This window comes from Populus alba, chromosome 1 (genome assembly GCF_005239225.2).
Source record: "Populus alba chromosome 1, ASM523922v2, whole genome shotgun sequence".
NCBI lineage: Eukaryota > Viridiplantae > Streptophyta > Magnoliopsida > Malpighiales > Salicaceae > Populus > Populus alba.
The window spans coordinates 5,855,323-5,873,766 of record NC_133284.1 but is presented as its reverse complement, the minus strand read 5'-3'; the positions used below and the strand labels follow the sequence as shown (position 1 = coordinate 5,873,766).

Genomic DNA, 18,444 nt, shown 5'->3' with positions numbered 1-18,444 from the left:
TATTGTTATTGGCAAAAAAAAAAAAAATACATTATTAGTTAATGATATATATGAACTAATTAAGATGGTAAAGAAGAGCGAGATGTTTGGTCAGCAACTTTTATATGTATTATATTGTATACGTAGTGAAAGGAGAGGGAGAAATGAATTCTATAATGTACTCTTTGCATGGTCTTATATTGTTTTTTTTTTAAAAAAATATTTTTGTTTTAAATTAATTTTTTATGATTTTGGATTGTTTTAATGTATTGATATAAAAATAATTTTTTTTAAAAAATAAATTTTATTTTAATATATTTCCAAATAAAAAATATTTTTTAAAAAAAACTACTTCAAAAACTTTTATATGGCTTTATGCTAAAATATTTTCGCAACCTCAAGTTGGGCTAAAACTCCAGGCTGCGGAAAACATGGATAAATTTCTTTTCTTTTATTATCCAAATGTACAATTTCTTCTTCCCTTCTTTTCACCTTTGAACTGTTCGTTTCTATATATATATATATATATATATATATATATATATGAATTTAAAAGATCATTCTACCTAATATAATTATTGTAAATTAATAGAATACTTGGGTTTATGGAAGATTATATCCCTAGCCTTTTCGTGTGATAGTTTATTTCGATATGTAGATTTGTGAAGCATGGCAATTCAAAAACACGTTACAATCTCCTAAAATTGAGTCAAACGAGACATATATAGATAGCTTAATTATGGTACCCACCATATCATAAAAACCACAGATTAGAGATTCTAAAACCCACTTAGCCAGAGCCATCAGTAAGAAAAAACCTCCCACAGATGTCTCAGCTGATCTATCTCATGTCAAATATTGCCGATCAGCCACCAAACATGGATACATTTATACCATTTCCAGAAGAAAACATTTAAACGATTGGATTGACGGAGAATTATCAACCTTAACCTTTCCATGCCTCGACGTTCCTGGAAAGATCATAGCAAACATGCATGCATGGGGCTTCTGCTAATTCTGTATGTCTTAATTCTACTAATCTATATTGTGGAGTACTGTTAATAATCATTAAACAGGACCAGTTCCATCATCAATTTTGGCTGGATCATACAACTTATCATTTCTTATATGACATATCTTCAAATTTTATGCATGAAGAGGCTGCCCGCAAGACATAATATTCCTAATTTTCTTTTTCTTGTTACAAAGGTCCACGGGGAGGGTCTGTTATGCATATCCCATATTAGTAGCTACTGACCTATAAGGAATTTCAATGACATGCGAGGAATAGTTTAAAGACCCATATGTAACAAATAATTTCTTTTGAATTGTGCTGTTTTTCAATTAAAAATATATTTTTTTTTTTTTAATTTTTAATATTAATATATCAAAATTATATATAAAAATATTTTTTGAAACAAGAAACAGCAAAAACAAGCATTCACTCAACACACACACATGTAGGTGTGAAGCTATTCAGGTAACATAAAATTAAGGCTAATTTTTGGGTTATATGCATGTGCCATGTCTTCGGTTTTTGCTAATAAATTTTTTAACCAAACTGCTATAATAATCGAGTAGTTATAAGGGTGAAGCTTTAACAAATTAATTTTTTGGAATTGAAGTGATGATTGATGTGAATTGTAAGGGTAGAATCTTTCTATATCCCTAGTTTCCTAGTAAAGAAAACTTGTATTACTTTATTTGTGTTTGAAAGTGATAATGATTGATTTTTAAATAATATATTTTTTATTTTTAAAAAATAATTTTTGATATCAATATATCAAAATAATTTAAATACATAAAAAAAATTATCCAACCCTGTTTGGAACACAATACAAGAGTAAACTTTAGGGAGGTGGCGCTATTAGTATCCTTTTTTTTTAGTTATTTTTACGTGGAATGACAATTCCAATGCTTTTTTATTAAAAAAATATTTTTTAAATTTAAGTTTCAAAATAATCTTAAATCAAGCACAATGTTTTATTAAAAATATTTTAAATAAAATAAAAATTATCAAGAGGTTAAATAAGAATCTTATTAATTAATAAAGAGAGTAGTGTCCAATGACACAATAATTATATAAAAAAGCATAAATAAATTATCTATCTAAATTAAAAATAAATAAATATGAGAGAATGATCAATGGCATTAAATTCCATATACGGTTTTTTAAAGTTAATATTTACTTTATTTTATTTAATGTCAAGTTTTAATATTTATATAAACCTCAATCAAAACAAATATATATATATATATATATATAGGTTAGTTTGGTCACTCCATCAAATAGGAGTAGGAATTGTGTCCAATTAAAAAAGAAAAAAGAAAAAGGAGAGAAGTTTAGCTCCACGCAGACGAGTCTAGCTAGTTGATAATAGAATTTTGTTTACTACGATATTTGATATTAAAACAATTAAATGAACCTTAACATACGCACACCAGCTGACTTGAGTTGCATGTATAGGAAAACGGTGCATTATTTATTTATTTATTTATTTAGAAAGAGCAGTGTAAGGGTCTACACGACAAACCAAAAAAGAATTTGGGTTATATAATTATCGGGTCAACTCCCGTGTTATTATATCAATTTTCATGAATTATTTTTATTAAAATAATTATTCCTTCTATTTATTATAAATTTTGATATTGATATAATTTGACCAAATTAATCACCTAAAAACTTACTAATTTAATTAAGTTTTACTATTACAATGTCATTTTATATTTAATCTAAAACATGATCAATATTAAGTTTTGAATTACATAATTCTCATATATTAAATTGTGGGGCCGTATTGAATTAAACAAAGATGACTTGGCACCAGTAGAATTATAATCTTATTTTGTTTCTGAAACTAAGAGCCTTTTTTTTCTTCTATTGATTTAAAGCATATTTAAAAATATATTAAAATTATATATTTTTTAATTTGATATTAGCATATTAGAACAATAAAAATAACTAAAAAACTATTAATTTAAAACTAAAAACATTTTAAAAGCGCGTTCAAACGGCAATGACAAACAATCTAAGATGTTGATACCATAATTCCAAGTGGTCCTTATACTCATTGTTGTTGTTTTTTTAACTAATTAGTCCTCAAACTAATATTTCCTAATATTGTAACTCAATATATTCTAATATATTATAATTTGAGACTGTACTTAATTCTCTCCGTATGCATAGGTGTTATTTCCCTTCTTAGGAGAACTCTTCGTGAATATGTATTAGCTTTCTAGCTACTTTTTGTTTAGATTATGTACTAGTTATAACTTTTTAGATCTGGTTCGGTGGCCGGCCTGAGTTACTAAGTTTTAACCGAGTTATTAGGTATTTGAGTTAAATTTTTTTAATTAAAAACATCATTTTAGTAAAAACAAAAAATCAAAAATTCAACGGATTATAACCGGATTTTATAGGATCATCAGGTTAACCTGTCAAGGTCACATCATATTTTTTTTTATTTTTTTTAACCCGACCCGATTCCAGAATCAAGTCAAATTTCCAAGTCAATTTCGTCCATTCAAGGTGAGTTTTAAAATTATGGTACTAGCTAACATTAATTTTAACTAGCACCGCTACAATATACATGCTAGGATAAGACTATGTAGTATAAATCAGATATTATATATTATAAATTATTGATTCAATTTTAACCCTATTATTTCATAGATGCTATTGTTTAAAACTAGCACACATCTATCCTATGTATAGTTATCAATTTTCTTCCATATAGCGTATTCTAGAACCATTTCTCTCTTGGATTTATTGCTGCTGCTGCTGCTGCTGTTTTGCTGGGTTTGATTTTTTGAGTTTCAACATAAACATCATCCGACAATAATTTGTATAGAAATGATATTGAGAATAAACCTGGAGTAGAGGGACTAAATCCACTTTTAAACGCTTGCATATATGCAAAACGGTGCGATCTATGCCTTAAATCTTAATTACAAGTTTACACCGTTAGAAATCGAAGCAGTTGAACTCTAACTCTACTCTATATTGGGAGTCAAACTCTGAGAGCGTAGCACTAGCACTGCACAGAGTGCGAGAGAAATGGAGACGAAGAGCAGCAGCAGCAGCAATTCAGTGACGATAATCCACAATGCCATGATCGTCACCATGGACCCCGAGAGTCGAGTCTTTAAGAACGGAGGGATTGTTATCGAACAAGATAAAATCAAAGCCATAGGTCAATCCGCCGATATTCTTTCTCAATTCTCCTCTCTCGCTCACCATCTCCAAATCATCGACCTTCACGGTCATATCTTACTTCCTGGTACTCCTTCCCTCCCTCCCTCACTCTTTTGCTGCTTATTTATATATCTATCCAATCGAATCCATTGATCATAATACATTAGGATTTATAAACACGCACGTGCACACATCGCAACAGCTAGCGAGAGGGATAGCTGATGATGTTGATCTGATGACATGGTTGCATCATCGTATTTGGCCTTATGAATCTAATATGACTGAGGATGATTCTTATCTTTCTACTTTACTTTGTGGAATTGAACTCATTCACTCTGGTGTAAGTCCTTTTATTTTTCTCTTTAAATTGGAATTCAGTTTGATGTTTGGGATTATTATTACTATTATTATTTTATATAGGTTACTTGCTTTGCTGAAGCTGGGGGCCAGTATGTGTCTGGAATGGCTCGTGCTGTTGAAAAATTGGGCTTGCGCGCCTGCTTAACTGAGTCAATTATGGATACTGGCGAGGGTTTGCCTACATCTTGGGCTATGCGAACTACGGATGATTGTATTCAGGTTGAGGATTATACTGGATTTTTAGTTGATATTGTGGAGTTCATTACCATGCTTTTCTTTGATGTGTAGATGTTTGCTTATATTACGGCACTAATGTCTGAACAACCAGGCTTGTTGAGTTGATTGAGTAGTGAAAAATGCAAACCATTGATGAATATATTACGGGCTTAGGTTTTTTGCATTTTCGAATGTTATTACAATTTTCTTCCTTTGGAGGAGCAATTGTTACTAAGAAGGGAAAGTTAATCTTACTCTGGAATCTTGATAAGTGTCTTTGCGTCCGTGATTTTCCCACAAAGACGAACATTTATGCTGATATACGTGATCATGAACCACTGTAACATAAGTAATGCTCAGGCTTGTCATTGCTAGTGAGCTTGGATCAAAGTTGTGTCAACTGTAATCGTACTTTAGAATCTTGACGAGTGTCTTTGGGGCCATGATTTTCCCACTCAAAGACAAGCATTTATGCTGATATGTGTCATCATGAACTATTTTAAAATAGGTAATGCTCAGGCTTGTCATTGCTAGTGAGCTAGGATCAAAGTTGTGCTTCAAAATCCCTTGAGGCGTGTCCAGTTTGTGAATCTTACGCCCTTTTCCTTTTCAGGCACACACTATCACATTGTTGTTGCATTTTGCAATTTGGTTCAAGTCTCTATGCAAAGATATTTCATCCTTTTCATCTGTTGTTTAGTATCATTTCCCCCCTTTTATATCCACAATTGTTGTACTAGTTACTTTAAACGACATTTATATCATTGACTGAAGCCAAATTTCTCACTTCAAGGGCAGTCTCAAATGGAGCTTTATGAGAAGCATCATAATACTGCAGATGGACGCATTAGAGTATGGTTTGGAATTAGGCAAATTATGAATTCAACTGATCGCCTACTTCTTGAAACTAGAAATACAGCTCAGGAACTGAAAACTGGAATTCACATGGTACTGAACTTTCTCTTTACCTCCGAGTTACATCTATATTGTAAATCACATGCGGATTTATTATCTGGTGGTTATTGATGTGCATTGAAATGTTTTATTATAAGAAAACTGTTAAAACGTTTTTGTTTTGGGTTGGAAGTATAGATGCACTGGAATTTGCCAAATAAACAGCAATTTTTAGCGTGACAAGACTCTTTGATGTTATGCCATAATTCAATTTGAATATAAAGGGACACAAATCTCAGTTTCTGCATGTAGCTTGTCTTCGTAATAGTGATACTGTGGATATATCCCATCCAAATTAGGATGCAACACTCAAGTCAGCTGTCAACTGCAAGGAGAATGATCTGTTTGAAATGGACTTAAACAATTATGACAATGTTTCTCCTTCCTTCCTTCCAAAATAATAATAATGATAAATTAAAGGCAATGAAAAATATTGTTAATTCCTTTTCCATCATGAGAAACTTTACTTGGTTCAGAAGTTGAAAGTCCTGCCACAGAAAGAAGATGTTGAAACAGGCTGGACTAATCTTTCCAATTGTTAGCATGTTGCAGAGATACCTTATGAGAATCAATTTGTGAAGGGTAATCGTAAAGTTGAACACGGGACTGTTACGCACTTGGAGAAGATAAACTTTCTTCAAAACAACTTACTTTCAGCTCATACAGTTTGGGTTGACGACACTGAGGTGAATTGCTCCTGCTAATTCTCTGCTAGACGCCATGGAAATACATCAGTTTACCATCCTTGCATCAAAAAGTAGATAAATAAGGTCCAGTAAATTTGCAAATAGGTGAATTTTTCTTTTATTAGTGGATAGTTGAGATTGTTTATAATACTTCTTTGATATAAACTTGTTCTTTATGCTTACTCTATCTCCATTGGTTTTTTTTTTTTGGTTCTTATTTGAGACATTTTTAAATCCATGTCATAATGCATTTTCTGGAACTGGACATATTATACTAATTATAACAAGGTGACAGTTTCTAGTTGGATTTCAAGGAAGATTATGCAAGATGGATTATCATCTATGGCATGCTTCCTTGTAGGCTATGATTAGTCTGACTCCCAACGATTTTATTTTTCATTTTTTTCCCTTTGGCATCAAAGAAATTTTTCATTTTGATGTGTGCAGTGTCACTGAACAGACAGTATCGTAATAAATATATTAGCAAAATGCTAGAGGTTGATATTATACTAAATGGAAATGTAGAAAGTGGCTTGATGTTTTACAGATTGTATTCTTTTTGTAATCCATCCCCCCCCCCCCTCAAATTGCTGTTGTAAGTTTTGACTTTCTAACATATGCTGTTATATTTGCTTATGGGTTGACTGATGGCTGCTTGTTCCTCATTTACCATCTGTGATCCGTGCTTTTGTCTCTAGCTAATTCTAAGATCATGTTCTCAGTGATGTTATCATTTCTCCTTCAGATAGGTTTTCTTTCAAGAGCTGGTGTCAAAGTATCTCACTGTCCTGCTGCTGCAATGAGAATGCTTGGTTTTGCACCTATTAGGGAGATGCTTGATTCTGGCATTTGTGTTTCCTTGGGAACAGATGGGGCACCATCAAATAATAGAATGAGCATCGGTTTGTTTGATTTATGATTTTATTGTTTCCATTCTCACATTTCTTTGATGTTCAGTATTTTTCTGTTATTGTGGTGATTTTAATGCAATGTGAGTTTGGCCATTTTCAGTTTCTGGTTTCCCTTTAATTGAACTCTAGACAGACCTTTAAAAAGAAAGAAACAGGGAATACCTCCTCGCTGCACATGCTTACATGTATAGATAGTGAGAGTAGCTATTAAAACACAAGATTTTCACCCTGTACCATTATAAAAATGTCTGGGCCCAGGACGTATTGGAGACATGGTCAGATAATTTTCCTTTGCACTATAATATAGGTTAAGGAGAATAAAATAATATTTTGAAGCTCATCCTTTAAGCAATTTTTGTCAATACTTGCACTAAGGTCAAAATGTCCTTGGTCCTTGGAATACAGGTGACTGCAAATTTATGTGGTATTTTTCTCTTTGTAGTTGATGAGATGTATCTAGCTTCTTTGATCAACAAAGGACGGGAAGTTTATGCGAAGGGAACAACTGATCCAACAGCTCTCCCAGCTGAAACAATTCTCAGAATGGGGACCATAAATGGTGCAAAAACAGTGCTCTGGGATAATGAAATAGGATCGCTTGAAATTGGGAAAAAGGTCGGATTGTTAAAGCTCCAATTAGGACTGTGTTGCAGTCCCTAATGGATTCTGAGTTAGATCACTTGCTCTTCTCCCTCCCAACCTGCACTCCTCTCCCTTTCCTCCCCTCTCACATTTAACTTGCAATTAGAGATCTAGCTTCTTTTAATTACAAGTACTTGGTTTTTTAATGTCTTTTCAGGCAGTTGAATCTGATTAATCTTTGTTTTCATGATTTGGTAGGCTGACATCACTGTGGTCCATCCCAACTCATGGTCCATGGTTCCTGTTCATGACTGGTATGAAAGTAGCTTTGAAGTTTTTGCAACGTTATATCTCTTCGTCTCATGTTCTCAGTGCCTTAAATATATGTCAACTCAACCATTTAGGGTAAAGAAGTTTCTCCAGCTTCTACTCAACGTATGCTTTTTGATTAACCACATGTAAATGCATTTATCAAAATTCTCATTTAGGGCTTTTGAGGTTTATCTGAATTATAAACAACTGTCAAGCTATGTGCCTACTAAGCTTACCCCTACGTACCACAAATTGACCTAAGTGTGTACCCGGGTCCTGAATCTTGTACCACAACCGAAATGTCGCATGTTCCTGGTAACTATGGTCATGTATTCTACATGGCCATCAGCCATCAGCCATCAGAAATTGCAGCACAGTCCTTCTGTCTAACTTTCTTCTTTTCCACTGGAACTGTTCAGAACTGAAGTGCAGCATTTGTTCTATTAGATTTGTGTGTAACAGCCTATAAATGTACTTGGTTCAATGGATTGATATTTGTTTTACTGTTCTGCAGCATTTCAAGTCTTGTGTACAGTATGAGGACTGAGAATGTTGTCTCCGTAATGTGCAATGGCAAATGGATTATGAAGGACAAGAAGATTGTGAATGTGGATGAGGTACCTTGTACTGCACATCATTTTGTTTATCAATCTTCTCTTTCCCCAATGACCGATGGAGTTTTGTGCTATGCTTATGATTGCAAATTGTTGTGAAATAGGGAGAGGTTTTGTTAGCGGCAAAGGAAGCTTCTAGCAAGATTTTGAAGAGGGCTGGTATCAGCATACCCAACAGAATGAATGTCCTCTGAAGGTTCTCCATGCTTGCAGTTGTTCCTGGAAAGGATGTTGCATTCTGATGGCGACACGTAATGAATGTCCTCTGCACAGCCATCAACTTAGATGTGTAGGGACAACAAACTAAAACTTCCCTACAAGTCATGTTTCTTCTGTCTTCCAATTGGGAAGCAATGCTTGTAATCTTGGTGAAACGCTTGCAGAACGAGTTCAGAAAATTGATAATAAGTGAAAGAGCCTTGGACACGAAAATTGTCTCTCCAAATTGAGATTAAATTGACATGAAGATGGATTCTTTTACAGATCAAACGGCTTTGATTTGATGAAATTGGAAGTAGTTCGGTCAGATGTTGATCATTGTATTGTATGTACAGGCAAATCATATTTAAAAGTATCATTTTTCGAAGAACTAAAAAAAAGGGCTAAAAGCTGGCGTTATAATTCAGTGAAATCTTAATTTTAAGTGATGGGTATGCTGACCTAACATGGTTGTTTGCCGTAATCAATTTGGAATTTCCATACAGAAAATCTAAAAGCATTAGACCCAGAAAAACTACAGGCTATATTAGATCTTGACAAAAATCTAACAGGCTATTGTACAAGTAGTGTGTCCGAGTTAAGTGTCTTGCTCTTACCGGTTCTCCTTCCCTCGCAAAAGCGGTACAAGGCAGCGTTATCATCTCTTTAGGAGGCGAACTAGAGCCATGATACAGATTAAACACCGGTTTAGACGAGATCGGAAGGAGAATGTGAACAGGTTGGATTCGCCGTGAGGAGTGGATTCTGGAGTTGGGGATTTTAGGCGGCAAGAAACGTGTTGTTTCGTGTTTGTCAAGGCAAACGAAAGTTAATTGGTGGAGGAGGGGGCATTGAGAGTCGATGACTCCATTTTAGGACCAGATTCCCAAGATAAAAATTTGGCGTCTTAGCACCTCGCAACAAAAGGACGGGCAATGCCAACATATTAGCACCACGTAAAAGAATCAAAAAGATTTTATCTAACGAGGCTATTTAGGGGAAAAAAGTGGTTTTTTTTAAATGCTTTAATTCAATCCTTGCAATTCTAGGTTTATATAAAATAACCCAGCAACTTTGACATTGGCTGATACGATATTATTAACTTGGCATGTATAAAAAAATAATTCAAAGAAAAAAAATATATACCTGGTTAATTATGGTATATCCACCAAACTTCCACCTTGAGTTATGGATTCAAATAAATTGAATTAATTTTTTTATTTTATTATAAGATAAAAAAATAAAAAAAATAAAATTACAATAAAAACTCAATATTAAATAATAAAATTAAAAGGAAAAAAAAACAAAAAAAAAACCCAAAAGACTAATAAAAAAACCCCATAAATGTGGACTTGAGTAGCCCAACTTAGATGATCCTTCTGGAAAAAAAGCTCGTGTGTATGGCCAGAGACAAGCTCGTACACCATGTTTTAGTAGTTTTTTTATTATTATTATTATTATATGAGGTAGACAAAATGTTAAATCATGTCATTTGTTTTTACTAAAAAAAAAATAATAGATGATACGTCACATGTTGTGGTAAATGACGTGTTATTTGCTGGGTTGCAATCTAGATTTCAACCACCATTGTGGTGTTAGGGTGAAGGGTTTTTTTGTGTTGAAAATCATATTTTCAACTTATTTTCAGTTAAAAACACTTTTAAAATGCCATAAACACCTTTCTAAACAACACAATAACTCCAAAATATCTTAAAATTATATAAAAAAAATAATTAACTAAATAAAAAATCTCTAAACCAAGCTTGAATTCTTTTTCATGGATGGATTAAAGAAAACAACCATTATTATCAAATTTCTCTCATTACATGAAATTTGTTGACTCTAGGAACAATAAGTTCCTTGATCAAAAAAATGATCCCATTAATAATTTACTAATTTATTAAAAATAAACAAAATAAACTTTTAGAATAAAAAAAATAATATTATAAATTTACTGTCTTCATGTTTTAGTTTCCGGTTCTTAATTTTTTAATTTTAATATTCTCATGATAATTTAGAACCTAATATCATAAAAAGGTTAAATTAAAAGGGCAAAAGGTGAGACCCACTCATATCATTATTTTTTATATAAACAGTTAAACTAACACACGTGATTGAATTGTTTTGTTAATTAATTGTTAATGTTAAAATAACGAAATACTTGCATAATGTAATGTGTTAATTTTATGGTTAAGTCAAAATTACCAATAACTTGAATAGTGATGATAATACAATCTTTGTTGTTTCCGTTGACCTTTTGTTTTCAGCAGGGGAGGGGAAGGGTAGGGTTTTTTGGGGTTATGGTGGCCGCTAAAGGGTTGTTGGTATGGTTGTGAATTTTCAACACACCTGACCCCTGGTGATTGTTAGAGGACACATTTGTCATTTTCTAAACACCAAACACAATATCTGTAAATTTCATCTTCATCATCATCATCTCTCCAGCAAGCTTCCACACCAAACACCTTCTCCCTTTCTCTATCTCTATCACTTGCATAGACAATCCCTATCCCCATCAATGGCGGCTTCTTTTACAACTCTGGTACTCCCTTTTTTCCTTTTCATTTTATCACTGATCAAACACACCCCTACTTTACTGTCCTTCTTTTTTACTAATCCAACATGAACTTTGTGTTTTATTCTGTGCAGCCAAATGTGGGCTCACTATTCAGCCCTATAAATACCATGTCGCGGGTAAAATCAGGAAGCTCCACCGCGTGTAATGCAGTGAAGTTTCCCAGCAGAAATTTGTTGCCGTCTAATGTTTCCTCGTCTTCATCGAGCTTGTTCTTCTCGGGTTCGCTTCGTTTTGCTTCTCTTACAACCTCGTCTTCGAAGAAATCCCGTGTCCTAAGCTCCGTTCGAGCTAGTGCAGAGGTTAGGGGTTTTGCAGGGTTTTTCTTTTCTATTTTTCTCTCCGGTTGTTCTATGTATCTAGTTTATTATGTAGATTTTATCGGTTCAATCGATCGAGGGTATTGTTTGCTTGAGACCTGGATATTGTATTCCTTTTAGTTTTGAGTGAACTGTTGTGTTTTTTTTTTTTAACTTTCTTGAATTCTGTCGATTATATGCCGCTTTTTGTAAAGTTTAAGAAACCAATTTGGGATCAGAAAATTTGAATTTGAAATGCTTATTAGAGTTTGTTTTGTGACGGTTTTGACGTGGAATTAGTTTTGTGGCTGAATGAAGTTTGAATCGTATGTTGTTTTTTATATCGGTGTCTTGATTTTCTTTTTGTTTCCTTTTGTTTGCTAAAATTTTCAGGTTGCGGAGTTGCAGTCAAAGGTGACCAATAAAGTGTATTTTGATATTGGGATTGGGAATCCAGTAGGGAAGCTTGTTGGGAGAATTGTCATTGGGTTATATGGTGATGATGTGCCACAAACAGCAGAGAACTTCCGTGCTTTATGTACAGGTTGTGTCATATGAACTCTGGATCTATACTATCCATTATCTCTTTTCTTTCCTTAACATCAACGCTTTGAATCTTTTATAATTTGCTTTCAATTATGTATTTTGATCAGGAGAGAAGGGCTTTGGTTTCAAAAATTCTGCTTTCCACCGTGTCATCAAAGATTTCATGATTCAAGGAGGGGACTTTGACAAAGGAAATGTGAGTGTCCTCTTGCAATATATTGTCTTGTTAGTTAGCAAGTTTTGAATCCCTGTTTCATAATTATACGTACCACTAAAGATATCAATTAATTTGCAGTGCTAGTGGCCCTTTGTCATTGTTAAAGGAACTCTTCGCCTCCCTTTATTGTCTCACTAGAAATTTTAATATTTGCTTGAAATCTGATAAAAGAGCAAGAATTTCAGTTGCATGCTACAGGAACTTGAATATCTCGTTTCCACCTTAATTTTCTTACCTCATAAACAATTTCATCTTTCAAGTTCCTATTGAACAATGTGGTGCTCTTTATTCTAAGAAATATTTTAGTATTTATGAAATAAGAGACCACTTTGAAGTTTTTCATCACTTGGTCTGATATATCAGAGCTGCACCTGTATTTAAATGCATATCAGAAACACAAGGTGCTTTCTTGTCAAACTTATAATTTGTGAAATTTGATTCAATGAATAAGTTGGCTGTGCTGCAAATATATAGAGTTTATCACTATTCAAGTTGCAAACTTGTGATTGAGATGTGTGAGGGTGTTGACCTAATGCTTTAAATGGCCCACGTGTAAATATTTTCTTAAGTTGAACAAGGATATGTGCACTTTACAGATCAAGTTAAGGGTCAAATGAATGGGAATCTCTGCACTCTTGTGGGTTTAGTTAGAAAGTTTACATGATTTGTCCAGTTTGCTTGGCAACATTTATTTTGAAAAGGATATCTTAGTTGGGATGGGATCGCCATTTAAGGTTAGGGTTTATGGATTTATTTTGAAAAAAGATTGTCAGTTCAGTTTCTAAAACCCTTGAAATTTTCTCTTTATTCAATTTCTATGCTTTTGTTTCCCTTGTTTCTGTGAGTGTTTGTTAAGAAATGAAACATTGTCCATGATATTCTAAGCTTTGTACTTGGGGCATTCTAAAGTGTTTTAAATTAGTAATGTATTCTTACTGTCAGTATTTGGAAATACTTGCAGGGCACTGGAGGTAAAAGCATATACGGCCGCACATTCAAAGATGAAAACTTCAAGTGTAAGTCGGTACCTCTCATGTAACTATTGCTCTAGGTTGGAACCCACTCTCAGTAAACTGTAAATCCCACCTGGGAAGTTTCTTTGGTTGAAGATAGATGATCCTTTCTCCATAACTCACTCTCATCCTGTTTTAAGTTTTTGCCAAGAACATCTCTTCATGGTTGGGAGTTTATCTAGTGATTGCTTCTTCCTGGATTCTGCCCAGTCATCATTTTTACATTTCGGTGGTTGATGTTGTATATTTATCTATGTGCCATCGCATGCCTAATTATGAAATCTCAATCAAATGTTTTGCAGTGTCACATACTGGACCAGGAGTTCTTAGTATGGCAAATGCAGGGCCCAACACCAATGGAAGCCAATTTTTTATCTGCACTGTTAAGGTAAATAATTGTCTTTCCATTTAGATACATGTTCCTCATGCATTTGCGTGGAGACATGCTCATATGTGGGTGCACATACAAACACATCATATCCTATTGTAACAGTGCCCGAGAATTTTTATCATTAGTGTTTTTGTGAATATATATGGAGCAGGATCTCAGAGATTAAAGAAGGAAAATGATTCCTATATCTACTATGAATTTCCCTGGGGGTTCTCTCTTTGTGAAGTCAAGAACTTGAAACATGGTTAACATAATAAATTGTGCGGTTACTTGATTTGAGGTATAATGGGGAAGAGATCAAGGGAACTAGGAAAATAGGTCATTGTTTCTGAAGCCAACTCTAACAATCAGCTTTTGGAAGGTACAAAATTTTAGTTGTAGTTAAATGGGGTTTAACTTTCTACCTCCCAAGAGGGGCGAAGGAATGGAATAAAATGTTCAGCTGGTTATGTTCTGGGTTATCCCCTTCTTCTGGAAACTATGCAGGTGATTTTGCCTGTCAGACTGTTTTCTGCACGTGATGAGGCCATTATAAAAAAGAAGGCAAAATTGCTATGTATTGAAAACCACTGCATGTTGATGATGCCTGTGTGTAGATAGTATATGTAGGTGCTTGAAAATTGGAATCCACTCTTAACAATCCAAATCCATTTGGTACTCTTTTTGTTTGTGGTAACTGATATGGTCTATATCAACTAAGTTTTACCAATGAAGTTCCATTCTCTTACAGTAGACTACTTTCATTTTTCTGTCGGCTTAGCACCTATTTCTTATAGCTGGCATGATTTTTAGTAGTCACTAATGGAGACAGGTTATTATCTGCAAATGCTTCTTATGTGATCTGTTGATCAATTCCTTTTAGTTCAGTGGTCAAATCTTTGCAGATTTACGTTACATTTATATAACTTGACACACTTTCGTTTTGTTTGTCTGTTCACGGGAAATGGAAGACTCCATGGCTAGATCAAAGGCATGTTGTGTTTGGGCAAGTTTTGGAAGGCATGGACATTGTTAAATTGATCGAGTCACAAGAGACGGACAGAGGAGACCGTCCCACAAAGAGAGTGGTGATCCTTGAAAGTGGCGAGCTTCCCATGACTGAAGCATGATCAATTCTAGTCTCCTCAACATCGAACCTGAGAGAAGTCTACCCCCCTCTTGGAGGGCTTTTGTCTAAATGAGTATGGAATCAATCTCAGACAGTTTCTTTGCTCACTTGTATCCAGTAGAAAGCTTCAGCAAAAAGAGTTGTTTCTCGGATAGGAAAAATTTTATCGGGTGGTTGTTAAGGCATATCATTTTCAACATTTGATCCAAACTTCCACAATGGACTTCATTGTTATTCTACTCATGATGGCAGGACGATGATCGTTCTTCATAGTGCTCAGAGTGATTCCAAGGGATCACAGGCGGCCTACTTCGACATCTACTTGCGACCCGGATCTGTAGTGGGTTTGCTTGATTAGGATGGACTCGAGCCCGAGTATGGCCTTACATATGCTCTATGAGGCCACCAGAAAACCACTCAATGGGCCTTGGGAAGATAGATTGATTCAGTTTATCTTAAGACCCCTACTTCTAAAATGCGAGATATTGGAAAAGGCCCACTAAATAGTACTGAACTTCACCCAGAAAACGTAGGTTATTATATAAAAATAAATGAAATTTCAGTATTCAATTACTGAAAACTCAAATATTACGTATCATGATTCTCGTAGAATCTCCCAATGGCGTATAAAAATGTAATGTCAATGAAACATGCTAAAATCTCCCAGAAAACCTAGATTGAAATCAAGCATGATCCTAATTTACCAATGTCCGTGCTCCTACCGAACAACAGGTAAGCCTGACGTGTCTGATCCCGGTGATTATTCGGAGAGTTATCTAATGGTAGCTTGAGGTACATGTGGTTAAAATTCTAATATGGAGGTCGGAGAATCTGATCAACAGCCTGAACTTCCACGGTAATAAAAAGCATATAAAAGGTTCTGACAATCATAGCCTTATTTTTGTCCTCCAATAGCCGTTGTTGTTTTCCGATGACCACCAATACATGAAGCTAAACAATTCTTTTTTATCCATCAACTCAAAAAGAAAAAAGAAAAAAAACAAATACCGATAGCCGAGCAATAATTGTGAATTAGCTATTTGTGCTTTGCCGAGAGCTAGATAAATTTTTTTAGCACAAAAAAATAAATATAACATTTCATACTCTTTTTAACATAAAAAAATCTCAATCATAAATTTAAAAGTTTATGTATATTTTTAATTAAATAAATTAATAATTATTTGTGCAATAGGAAAAATAAAAATTTAAAAACTTAATTCTTAATCAACCAAAGTTAACCAGCCAAACTCGTAACTCAGATTATAGACTCAATGAAATCCATCTAATTTTTTAATAATTTTTATTTAACCATATGATAAAAAAAAATAGACGTTCATAAAATTAATAAACTAAACTTGTGATTCATGTTATAAACTTAATCGTGTTCAATAATTTTTTATTTAACTATATGATTAGAAAAATATAGGCTATAAAATTAAAAAACCAAATAAATATAAAGGTGTATGTTCGAGATTGTGATAAAGCTACAACATCGAAACATTGCCTTATTAAAATATATTTTTTAATGAAAAAGGTCATATAAGAATCTATTGAAGTGAAACTGTTAATGAAATAACATTGCCTGTATATATTAAAACTAATTCATATTTGTTAAAAAATAAACATATTTGTTGAGAAAACCATAAAAGAGTTGTTCAACAAATATATATGTATTTTAACTAGGAGGCGTTTGAATAGATTACAAAGAGGATATAAAGTCCCTCGTCAAATTGATTTTTATTTTATTTTTTAATAATTTTAATATGTTAATATTAAAAATAATAAATTTTTAAATAAATATATATTTTTTAAAAAATTATCCATCACGATACTCAACTAATACTTATTAAAAAGTTTATTTTTAAATAGTGAGGAAAATTATCTCAATATCATGCTTGCAGGCCCAATTATTGTTCAGGTTATGTAGATGGAGCCTCATACTTGATCAATCCGAAGGAATGAGAGAATGGTGTCTGAGGACTAAATGATAACATGTGTGATAAAAATTCTAAACTTCTTAAATTTTATTATTAATCCATAAGTCTTTTTTAAATAAATATTTTATTTTATTTTATTTTAATATTAAGTATTATTAGACTTTTCTAGGTTTTTTCTATTTAAAGAGAATAATTTTTCTATTCAATATTAATATATATTTTTTAGTTTTTCCATATAAATGATAGTAATACTTTCTGGCATGTAGAGACATAAAAGAATAAAAATTAAATACTTTAGATGCCTTTTTATAATTATAGTGTTCTTGGTTTATGAGAATTTTGACTTCTAATACACTAAATTATCATTCATCATCATTGCATCAATTGGTATCAAAACCTAAGGAATTCCTAGTTGTTTTGGTCGAGATTGTAGAGGTAGTGCATCGAGGCTTAAAGACTCCTGGTAATTAGTTATTATGTGTTGTTGAACAACCATAACCAGGAGATGTTTCATAAAATGACATATTTATGTAAGAAGAGAAGAAGAGCTTCCCACCCAGGAAAAAAAATATATATCCAAATACTAGTACGTTATTTTTATCATAATTGATTGTTGTTGATGAAAATTCTCATGATGAGACCCATAATTGAGTGAATAACTTTTCTATTTTTATTCTTCTATTTCATAGTAATAGGGTTTTTCAATTTTTCTATAAAAATAGTTGTAATAATTTTTGACAAGTAAAGACTTTAATGAATAAAAAATAAATACATTGAATGTTTTTCCATAATTATGGTGCTTTTTTAGTTTATAGCAAATTTTGTTATTCTTCGCTTTTGTATACTTTAATTTTGTTTGACTCAATCATGGACTTTGATTTTTGCATGATTGGAATACCACACATTTAAAGAGAGAATGATTTAATGCTACAAATCTCAAGATTAGGAGGAATCAAAATCAGATAAAGAGATCATTTATTTACAGTAATGAATTACGTTTAGTCGAAGAAGATAATAAATTAATCTTAGAGAATATTTGAAAATATAATTATATTCATATTTTAAAAAAAATAATTTTTTTGTTAAAAATAATTTTTTTTATGCTTTGAATTGTTTTGATATGTTGATCTTAAAAATAATTTTTTAAAAATAAAAAAAATATTATTTTGATGTATTTTAATACAAAAAATACTTTGAAAAGCAACTACAACCACACTTTTAGTACTACATCTTTAGGTTTGTGATTGTTCAAGTTAACTGATATCAAAAAATGAATTTAGTTAGTGTGAGAACTAGTTAAATGCCATGTTGAACAAATGTTTTACTTACACCCTTGAAACAAGTGGCTGTC

At 32.8% G+C, this 18,444-nt stretch overlaps 2 protein-coding genes across 3 annotated transcripts; both read left to right on the top strand.

Moving 5' to 3' along the window:
* The first annotated feature begins 3,879 nt into the window (after positions 1 to 3,879).
* LOC118043034 (uncharacterized) lies at positions 3,880 to 9,271 on the top strand. Of its 2 annotated transcripts, none has more exons than XR_004686563.2 (10): positions 3,880 to 4,259; positions 4,342 to 4,514; positions 4,595 to 4,753; positions 5,549 to 5,698; positions 6,247 to 6,390; positions 7,136 to 7,292; positions 7,744 to 7,916; positions 8,142 to 8,288; positions 8,710 to 8,812; positions 8,914 to 9,271. XR_004686563.2 is itself a non-coding variant. In XM_035050838.2 (10 exons), the coding sequence occupies exons 1-10, from the start codon at positions 4,037 to 4,039 to the stop codon at positions 9,001 to 9,003; spliced, it is 1,428 nt and encodes a 475-aa protein (XP_034906729.1). In that variant the 5' UTR covers positions 3,912 to 4,036; the 3' UTR covers positions 9,004 to 9,271. The 2 variants fall into 2 exon arrangements, 1 of the variants encoding a protein (XP_034906729.1); XM_035050838.2 differs by having other exon boundaries at positions 3,912 to 4,259; positions 8,142 to 8,197.
* Positions 9,272 to 11,291: 2,020 nt separating this feature from the next.
* LOC118043029 (photosynthetic NDH subunit of lumenal location 5, chloroplastic) lies at positions 11,292 to 15,395 on the top strand. Its single transcript, XM_035050829.2, has 7 exons — positions 11,292 to 11,549; positions 11,657 to 11,884; positions 12,275 to 12,425; positions 12,535 to 12,623; positions 13,606 to 13,660; positions 13,960 to 14,045; positions 14,999 to 15,395. Exons 1-7 carry the CDS (start codon positions 11,526 to 11,528, stop codon positions 15,155 to 15,157), a joined length of 792 nt encoding a protein of 263 aa, XP_034906720.1. The 5' UTR covers positions 11,292 to 11,525; the 3' UTR covers positions 15,158 to 15,395.
* The last annotated feature ends 3,049 nt before the right edge of the window (positions 15,396 to 18,444 follow it).